A 9626-nucleotide genomic window follows, 5' to 3' on the forward strand; every position below is an offset into this window, starting at 1 on the left:
TTTTTTATCAGTATATTCCGTATATTTCTTAGGGTCGAACAGTATATTTTGTAATCGAAAATTTTGTATCGAATTCTTCTGCCTGCCGCAGAACAACAAACTGACAACAAATTTTCATTTTCATTTCTAAATTTCGAAACACAACTCAAAGGGCAATAATGGCAGCAGTACCGGGACGTGCCCTGCACTATGTGTTCAAGATCGGAGATCGGGCCAAGAACGCCTTCTTCTTCCGAAGCATCCTGGGAATGAAGGTGGGTATTTTTCTTATGATTTGCGAATAGGATCTGCGGACCAACCAACGTTATCGCTGCGGGGTACAAGGTTTTTTTTATCTGAACAACGCAATTGGCAATCAGTGGCTGCTGACTGACTAATTAAAAGCCCAGATGCCAGATAGCGGTAATGACTCTGTAAATTTTCCCGACAACTAATGCTGTCTCTGTCTGTCTGGGCCAAACAGGTTTTGCGTCACGAGGAATTTAAAGAAGGTTGCGATGCCGAATGCAATGGGTAAGTCGCTGGCGACTGGCAACAAGAATCAGAGAAAACGTTGTCCTTCCCCAAATCCCTTGCAGACCTTATGACAATCGGTGGAGCAAGACCATGGTCGGCTACGGTCCGGAGAGCTCCCATTTTGTCATCGAGCTGACATACAACTACGGCGTGACCAGCTACGAAATGGGTAAGGGGCAGTAACAATCAGTAGCAATTAAGTTGTGCCGTCATTGTGTCAGCACTCTGTAATCGACAATCTTACCACAGGTAACGATTTCGGCGGAGTCACCATCCACTCTACCGAAATATTGCCACGCGCCGCACAGCACTCGTACCCCATCGACAAGACGGAAGGGGGCTCTCTGCTCACCTCGCCCGACGGCTACAAGTTCCTTGTGATCGACCAGGCAGCGCCGACGGCCGACGCCGATCCCGTGCAGTCTGTGGAGCTGCACGTGAGCAATCTAGCGGCCTCGCGCCAGTACTGGGAACAGCTGCTGCGGATGCAACCGCTGGCGGAGAACAAGCAGTCCGTGCGGCTAAGCTACGGCGGCAAGCAGGCGTCGCTGCAGCTCACCCAGATTCTGGATCCCATTAACCGGGCCAAGGCCTACGGACGTATCGCCTTTGCTGTTCCCTCGGCGACGCAACCGCCGCTGTACGAAGCAGTCAAGGCAGCCGGCGGCACGATCCTGAAGTCGCTTATCACCCTGGAAACGCCCGGCAAGGCCACCGTGTCAGTGCTAATCCTGGCCGATCCCGATGGTCATGAGATCTGCTTTGTCGACGAGGAGGGATTCTCGCAGCTCTCCCAGGTGGAGCCCGATGGCGAGCAGCGACTGGACAAGTACATTGCCAAGGATCCCTTCCAGAAGACCTAGTTCCACTCTGGAATGTGCATGATTTGCACAGCTGGGCTCCCTTCCAGCCGAAGTGATGCCTCTCTGAGTTGTGTTGGAGTTGTACATAAGTTTTACATTTGTTTCATGGCCTAACTAGAATTTTATATCGTGGAAATCGGGTAATAATATATATATATTTCGGATAAATATTGTACTAATGCTTCGATATGTTGGCTGGTCTAACCTTTGGCCTCTGCCTTCCAAAAGGAATGTCTGTCATTTGCATTAGAGTTTAATGATTCGTTTTTATAGGCTATTCCATGAATGTGAAATGGATTTCAAGTCAGCTTCGGGTCTTTTTCAAAGATAATGGAGGTTCTCGTTCCAATCGTGGCCACCTGCATATGGAATGCTTTCCTCCAGGCACCCCAAGCCGGGACTAAGTCCGTGGACTGCTGCGAGTCGGAGTGTCCATGATCTGTTGCCCATCAACTCTTGCCTTTGGAACTGCTGACCTGTCGCCTGCACGCCTTTCGTGTCACTTTCTTTCTAGCATTACGTTAAGCAAAATCGTTTAAATCTTTTTAAACTTTTTAGGTTTTCTTTTTTTATTTGTAGTTAGTTTTAGTTCTTTTGTTGTTTTTACTTTTGTGACCATTGCAATGAAAAATCCGGTGACCATCAAGATGGAGGCAGCGGTGGCGGCGCCCGCGGGCAAGCTCTTGGAACAGGTGAAGCCCTGGGAGGTGTTCGACTGGCCGGAGGAGCAGCGACGGAACATTCACCGGAGCTGGGGCAGTGTCTTTGCCAATGCACGGATGAACTCGGCGGCACAGAAGTACTTCGACAAGTGCATCGAGGACCACCATGGGCACGACTGCAGGACCCTGCAGCTGAGGAGCAAGTTCAGTCGGTCGGTGGCACGGCCCGAGGCGGCCCTGGAGGACAGCACAAGGGCGGCCAAGGTGCTGGGGCCGGGCGATGTGCACTCGCAGCGGGAGATGGCGGATGCCCTGTACGACCTCAATCGCTTTGAGTCGAACAAGATGTTGCTCAGCGACAACGTGCGCCGCCATGTGGGCACCTTCGTGGAGCCGTTCGAGAAGCGCCTGATAGTTGTCAACGAGAACTTCAAGGACAGCATGGGCCACACCCTGGGCAATTTCTTCATGGAGAATTCGAGCAGCCTGGGGTCCTTCTATGAGCGGAAGCGGCGCGAGCTGTTGCCGCCGGACAAGCGGCCGCACTGGAAGATCCTCAGGGAATCGAACCAGTGCGATGTCCAGAGCGTTCAGGAGGAGGAGAAGGAGAACCTCTCGCCCCTGGAGCATGCGCGGCGCAGTCGCAAGACAAAAATCTTTTACCAGAACTATTTGAATCGCGCCTGGACCGACTTCATCTTTCTCAAGACGCTTCGCCAGAACCCCAATCTCCTGCTCGACCATTACTTCGGCACATCGGAGGAGCGGAGAAAGTACCTGGACAACTCGTTCCAGCGCATAAAGACCTTCACCCGGATGCTGCACTCCCGCAGTCCGATGTACAACGAGATGCGTCGTGGGCACAACTTGTCGCAGCGCTTCCGCGAGGAGAACCTGTTCCGCATCCAGTACCAGACCCACCGGAACATGCACAGCATCCTTCGGACGATCCGCGTTCTAAAGCAGCACGATGATCCGGACGTAAGCGTGGCATCTGCACTCATTTCGCCCGTAACCCTTGTTCCTTTTTCAGCGCCTGCGGAAGTTCGTGGAGGATGTGATGGCTAACTATGTGACCGTCAAAACGAGCCGCGTGATGCCTTGGAAGGTGGAGTTCACGAACGAGGTGTACAACCATTTGGCCCTGAGCCTGTGCGAGAGCTATCGCCTGCCCACCACACGGGTCACGCCGTATGACAAGAACTCCATGTGCCTGATGCTGAACATACAGGCGATCAAGCCTCTCGAACGGACCGTCTATGTGTTCGGGGATCGTTCCTCGTACTCCTATCCACTGCATGACAAACCGAAGTCGCCCCTGTGAGTATCCGCTTTCGGTGATTCGCTTTCCTTTGATCATGCCTGTACCGAATGGCTACTCCTCTTGCAGAAACCTGCAGCACCTGGAGCAGCGTCTGTACTTCGCCAAGCTGCCCATCGAGCGCACCTATTTGCTGCACGAGATGGCCGACTATCATGTGCAGCAGAATCATTTCGTGCAATGCCTGTCGTATGCCCAGCAGGCCATCGAGGAGTCCAAGCTGTGCAACAGCAAAATCTGGCAGTTCCTCAGCACGATGCTGATGGCCAAGTCGCACGCGGTTCTGCACAAGTACGAGCGTCAAACGGAGGTGCTCAACGACGCCTACATGCTGGCCGCCGAGCTGCAGAACCCGCGGCTCTGCACCTTCGTCGAGCTGTGCCGCATGCTCAACAAGGACTACATCACCCTGCGCAAGATGTCGCAGCTGGTGGCCAGCAAACGTGTACGCTCCAGGCAGGACAATCGCTCGAGCGTCGTCAGCTCGCCACAGATCTCGTCCACCAACCTATCGCTGTCCCATCCCACCGAGCACGAAAACAAGGACTCGAGGGACTCCCATAGGAATACGCTCAGCTCTGTTGATCCAGGGGCTCAAAAGCCAGGTTCTGATCTGTTTTCAGTAACTGGCATTTGACCCCCTGGCATCGGCTGAGCGAGACGCAAGCCTGGGAGCCCCCCTTTAGCCCACAGCTCGGCTAAGCCTTTGGTTTGGATATTTCTGCCAACAAAAACCAAAATTGTTTTAAAAAAAACACCATAAAATGTAACAAAATCGTATCAATAAAAATATCCATACCATAAAGAATTTTATTGGGTCTGTAAGGGAAAGGGTCTTATGGCATATCTAGGGGCCGATTTGAGGTTTGGAAAAGAAAGTCCTTTGTTCAGCGAGAGACTTCTTTTACCACACAGAAGGAGGCCAAAGGGAATTTTGTCTCTCTGAAAAAATAGTGCAAAATTCTAGAAAACCACAACTTTTGGTGGTTGTATCTTCAGGCACGATTCTAAAATTCTGTGAAAGGTGATGGAATTTTTTGTTGGGCTTATGATATAGGATTTTAAAGAAGAACAGATTATCAATTTTATTGTAAAGGTCTTTATAACTTAGGATGTTCATGGCTCGTATATATGTATGAGGTAGGTTTGTATCAGGGGTATTCCTTATTAAGATGTATTAGATGTACAGTGCCAGCCAACATTTTTGTTCGAATATTGGCGCTTCAGTTTTTGAATATATGGCAAATTCCAGGAAGTGTTATTTTTAAACCCTCAGAAATAGAATACTAATTTCAATAGCAATCATATTCGATTAAAGTTCAAGAGAAACTGCACCTAAATACAATAAAAAAGCGTCTCTTTCCACTCCTGTTCCTTTGAAACGATGTCATACTGAGGGTCTTACCGAAACCCAAATCCAGAGCATACCTTTTGACACCAAAAACAGGCCCAAAACAGTGATATGGAAAATAATCAAAATAAATATGTATTTATTTGAAAAATATACCAAAATCGAAAATACACATAAAAAGCGTAATTGAATGTTACATTGAAATACAATTAAAAGTATAATCCAATTTTTGTGACTGTAATTATTGTTGCCACATCGAAAAATGGAACGAAGCGATACAAAAAATGGGTTTTTTTTTTCACACATTTAAATTATTTACGATGAGCGGGGAATGCAATTGCACTTGACTTCAATTTGGCCAATAGCCTGCCGCCCCAAACCCCCAACAGCCCAGCCGCCAGCCGCCAGCCCCCCATTCACCAGTGGCCTGACCTCGCCCAACTAAAAACTACGATTTGCATATTTTGTTGGGGAATTTGTTGGTTTCGTTGTCAGCATTGAATTGTCGCATGTTTGCCACGGACTGGGGTTTTGTTACTGGGTCTGGCAGTGGGTTTGCGGGGACTGGAGACTGGGCCTAAAGGAGGAATTACATTTTATTTTGTCGCGGGCTTCGCTCCACCAAAAAAAAAACAGCAACAAAAACTGAAAGGAAATTATGGATTTAATAGGACGAAGCTGCAAATACACTTTAGGGTACAAGGTAAAAGAATACATTTTAAAGAAGATTTCAAGAAGGAAGATATGTTTCTCAGGAACCAAAAGAAGACGCCCAAAACACCTTTGGATGTCCCTCAATGGGTTCAATGCTTGTGTTGGTGTCTCAACAAGAACCTTTTGACTCGTTTTTAAATTTGATCGCATAACAATGTGGAAATTCTTTGTCCAAGGCCTCAATCCGCACTTTCGGATGAGCGCAATTTTAAAAATTTGGTTCCTAAATGCAAAATTTACTAAAATTTCGATTACAAAAATTATGGGTGGTGCGGTTTTGGGAGAAATAGAACCAAAAACACCGTTACACGAGTTTTTTGAGTAACTGAATGTTGGGTATACCCTTAGATAGGGCCTGGAAAACATTAAAAATAAGCAAAAGAGCAAATGCGTCAATAAATGCAACGACAACAAATGTTTTATTGTGTCAATGCTGGCCCAGAAGAGTAGATGAGGGGAGCAGGGCATTGGGTGTGATGGGATGCGGCGGGGCACCGTGTCCCAAGTGGCCAAAACAAATGCAGAGCCCGAGTCTAGCTCCATTGTGGCACATGGCACATGGCACATGGCACACATACTTTTACCCGTGGTCGGGTCGTCGGGCCCTCACTCCTATTTGCAGCTCATTATGCCAGTTGCCATTAAAAGTGAAAGAGAAACCTGCCTGCCCAAGGACCTCTATCTGCACCCTTGTCCCGCCCTGTGTCAAACACTGTGAGAAATTGTCAGAGACAGGCCGCCGTGCTGCCTATGCCTCTGCCTCTGCCTCTGCCCTGGCATATCGTGCCTCACCTTGCTCTTCAATCAGACTTGGAGGCAATCAACAAGCTCCCTCCTATTCGGAGATTCGAGGTTCGAGGCTCGAGGCTCCTCAGAAGGAGCACCAGCACCCGGCAGAGCACCTTATTTGCCAAATTGAGGTCAGCACAAGAAGGTCGCGATAACAGCGCAAATAATTGGTAACGGCAGCAGCGGCAACAGCAACAGCAAAAGGAAACCAAATTGCATTGAACGTTAGGGTTCCATTTTGGTCTGGTCTCGGGCTCGGGCTGGTGTTTGTTCTGGTTCTGGTTCTGCTTCTGGTTTCGGGGCTGGGGTTTGCTCTGGTTTTCTGGGTTGTGGGGTCGGTGGCTCGGGGCGGTGGGTCAACTGCAAGTCATTTCAAATTCAAACTAGCTTAAATACTTAGAGCTTTTGTTGGGTGTTCGCATTCAGATTGGAATGGCAGATGACTGACTCGGGGGAGCGGCGGTTCCACAGTTACCACAGTTAGCTGTTGGAATGTGTGAAAAATTGTTGTTGTTGTTGTTGTTTTGTGTGCATTTAATACTCGTACTTCTCCTTCTACTTGACTTTTCCTCTTTTTGATTCCGCCCTCGATTCAACTTTTGGCATTTTTCTTACACCCATCTCACCCCCCACCCTCGTTGGAGTTTTTGTTGTTGTTGAAGTTTAAATGTTCGTCACGGGTGGAATGGAATATTGTTTGTTTAATTTTTCGTGGCTGCAAATTGTCTTTCATGCAATTGTTGTGTTGTTGAGACTTTTCTTGTAGAATTGTGGCTGTTGTTGAGGTTGTAATTGGCTTTAACATTAGTTCATACGGGTAGTATTTTATTTTTGGCGACTATTGAGGATGTTAAGTTGGAGTAGCTTGTTACACCCATCCCCCCCCCACTGGTTGGAGTTTTTGTTGTTGTTGTGGTTTAAATGTTCATCACGGGTGGAATGGAATATTGTTTGTGTAATTTTTGTGTTGTTGAGACTTTTCTTGTGGGGTTGTAGCTGTTGTTGAGACTTTTCTTGTGGAATTGTGGCTGTTGTTGTGTTGTTGAGCTTTTCTTGTGGAATTGTGGCTGTTGTTGAAGTTGTAATTGGCTTTCACATTAGTTCATACGAGTATTATTTTATTTTTCGCGCCTATTGAGAAAGTTACGTTGGAGTAGCTGTTGGTGTTGGCTTGGGTATGGTAATCTAGCCCTATTTTAAAGTGCTAAAGATGTGCCATCAATCTACAAATGTCACATACATTTCTCGGCCAATATCTGATAAGAATTTTAGTTTAAGTTCCAACTAAACTTTTGATTTTTGCCCCTTCCACCGCATGCCACGCGATTCGACTTTGTGAACTTTTCTCGCTCTGTAAAGTTTTGGTGTTGGTGTTGTTGTTGTTGTTAGTGTTGTTGGTGTTATTCGGGTGTTTTTCAGGGTGTGATGGTGTTACTGCGCTGCCATTCGCAACTAATTTACGACTGGCCATCGTTGCGCTGGGAAAGACTCTCCAAAGACTGCGGCAATTGTCGGCCAATCCCTGCAACACCCCCCTCCGCCCACCCCTCCAGCACTCCCATGCACCACAAAGTTAAATGAATGTGGCGGCCAGCGAAATATGCTACAAGTAAACCATGAAAATAAATGCCCAAAAAGAAAGAAAAAAAAGGAAGCGCACAAATTTAACTACAAAATATATGCTATGTAGCGCCCCCAAACCCCCACATATATATATGTACCACATAGTGGGCGTTTGCAGGGGGCGTGGCGAGCACTAAGTGTCCCCAATAGGGCATGCAATGCATTAGGCCACCCGGCAAGAGCGAACCTGACCAAAAAAGCGAACGTTTCGAGATGACGACGAATGCCAGTACGATGACCTCAAAATACACAATCAATGGGGGAGTCGAAGGAGGAGAAGGAGGAGGAGATGGGAATGCGGTGCCCCACCAAGGTGCCATTAGAGCCATTAGGATTGGCAACTTGAGCCGATGACGAGGCCGATGATGATGCAGCAAAACTAATAAAATTAAATTATTATGTAAAATGCAAATAAAATAATATGCAAATCGAATTTCATCACTACTCCGGTGCCAGAGCCCGAGCCCATATCCATTCCCTCTATTGAGTATCCGTATCCATGGCCGGAGCCGTAGCCGTAGCCGTAGCCGTAGCTGGGGCCGGGGCCATGAGTAATCACAGACGCAAAGCCAAAAACAAGGCAAATAAACACATAAATAAATCAAAAATGGACTACGACAAATCTCTAGCCGGGTTGGCCGACGGACGGTCGACAGATACGGACAGCGGAGAGCATTAAAATATGGCCAATAATAAGGGAAGTCTCCAAGCGATAGATCCCGGCTGGGGGGTAATACGAGAAGGCATGATCAGGGCAACAGACGGGGAGAGGGAGTCGAATGGGGTATATATATTTTTGTAATATTTTAGATCTCTTGGGGCTCTGCAATATCCTGAGTAGAACTATATTTTTACAGTACGAATCCCTGACTCACAAACCGCCCCTCGTACTACCCTCTGGAATACGGGTTTTTTTTTTGGTTGGCAGGGAGGAGGGAGCTCTGCTCTGTGAAAGCCAAAGCCAAAGCCAAAAAATTCGACTCGTGCAGACACACATAGAGTCAGAGACATTTTCGTAATCAACATAAAATCCAATCATCCGTCATGGACAGCAGCAGCAGAGCAGCAGGAGTACTAAAGGGCTGTCCCTGCCGCACCGTAACCCACTGGCCGGCCCCTCCCCTCCCTCAGCCAGTTCTTGCCTTTAAAAGTGCCAAAACCGAAAATTTTGATTTATGGGCTACTAGAAGACGGAAGAAGCCAGGGAAAATCATAAGAAGTGGAAGTTGAAGAAAGCACAACCAGAAACATCGTTTCGCTGCCCCGAACCATTTGATACACTCCGCTTCCGATCCACTGTTCTTGAGAGGGGAAGCACTTTTCCCCTGAGACTTCTACACAGGCTAGCCATAGGCTATAATGATCCCATCTTATCGGTTCCGGTTTCCGCCTCGCCTCGTGGGTTAACCCCTGGCTCACGCGCCTGCTCGTGCCGATATGAGTCTAAGGATTTTCTATATGGTTGGAAATTTTCTGTTTAAAATCATGATACCCTTTGGACACTGCAAGGGTATGGCAATTATGTGTGTGTATGTGTTTTTGGGGGGCTCATTTATAACGCGCTTAAATCTAATACGCGGACAGTACTCTCACTGCATGAGAACGAGAGATAGAGAGTGGTGGGGGGAAAGCGAGATGGACAGTGGTGGGGGGAAAGCGAGTTAGAGAATGGGAAAGCAAGATGGGTAGAGGGGGGAGGGAGGTGAGGGGCCTGTAGTATTGGGTTACTTTTGGCCGAGTCTCTCGTTGTCTTCCGCATCCGGCAAACGTGCGTAAAGCGACGCGTG

At 47.9% G+C, this 9626-nt stretch overlaps 2 protein-coding genes and 1 long non-coding RNA gene across 5 annotated transcripts; 2 read left to right on the forward strand and 1 right to left on the reverse strand.

Annotated features, from left to right (window-relative positions):
- The first annotated feature begins 115 nt into the window (after window positions 1-115).
- Window positions 116-1554, forward strand: LOC6901666 (glyoxalase domain-containing protein 4). Its single transcript, XM_002134299.3, has 4 exons — window positions 116-254; window positions 464-513; window positions 579-685; window positions 766-1554. Exons 1-4 carry the CDS (start codon window positions 159-161, stop codon window positions 1377-1379), a joined length of 867 nt encoding a protein of 288 aa, XP_002134335.1. The 5' UTR covers window positions 116-158; the 3' UTR covers window positions 1380-1554.
- Window positions 118-902, reverse strand: LOC117184448 (uncharacterized). 3 transcript variants are annotated; one of them, XR_004469810.1, is made up of 3 exons: window positions 761-902; window positions 375-674; window positions 118-310 (listed from the first exon to the last, which is right to left on the reverse strand). It is a non-coding gene; the product is annotated as an uncharacterized lncRNA (long non-coding RNA). The 3 variants fall into 3 exon arrangements; XR_004469811.1 differs by having other exon boundaries at window positions 371-674; XR_004469809.1 differs by having other exon boundaries at window positions 118-674.
- On the forward strand, window positions 1394-4108 carry r-cup (ryder cup). The gene is made up of 4 exons (XM_001355014.4): window positions 1394-1519; window positions 1653-3022; window positions 3075-3361; window positions 3432-4108. Exons 2-4 carry the CDS (start codon window positions 2003-2005, stop codon window positions 3997-3999), a joined length of 1875 nt encoding a protein of 624 aa, XP_001355050.3. The 5' UTR covers window positions 1394-1519; window positions 1653-2002; the 3' UTR covers window positions 4000-4108.
- Window positions 4109-9626: the final 5518 nt, after the last annotated feature.

This window comes from Drosophila pseudoobscura, chromosome X, assembly GCF_009870125.1.
Source record: "Drosophila pseudoobscura strain MV-25-SWS-2005 chromosome X, UCI_Dpse_MV25, whole genome shotgun sequence".
NCBI classification, from domain to species: Eukaryota; Metazoa; Arthropoda; class Insecta; order Diptera; family Drosophilidae; genus Drosophila; species Drosophila pseudoobscura.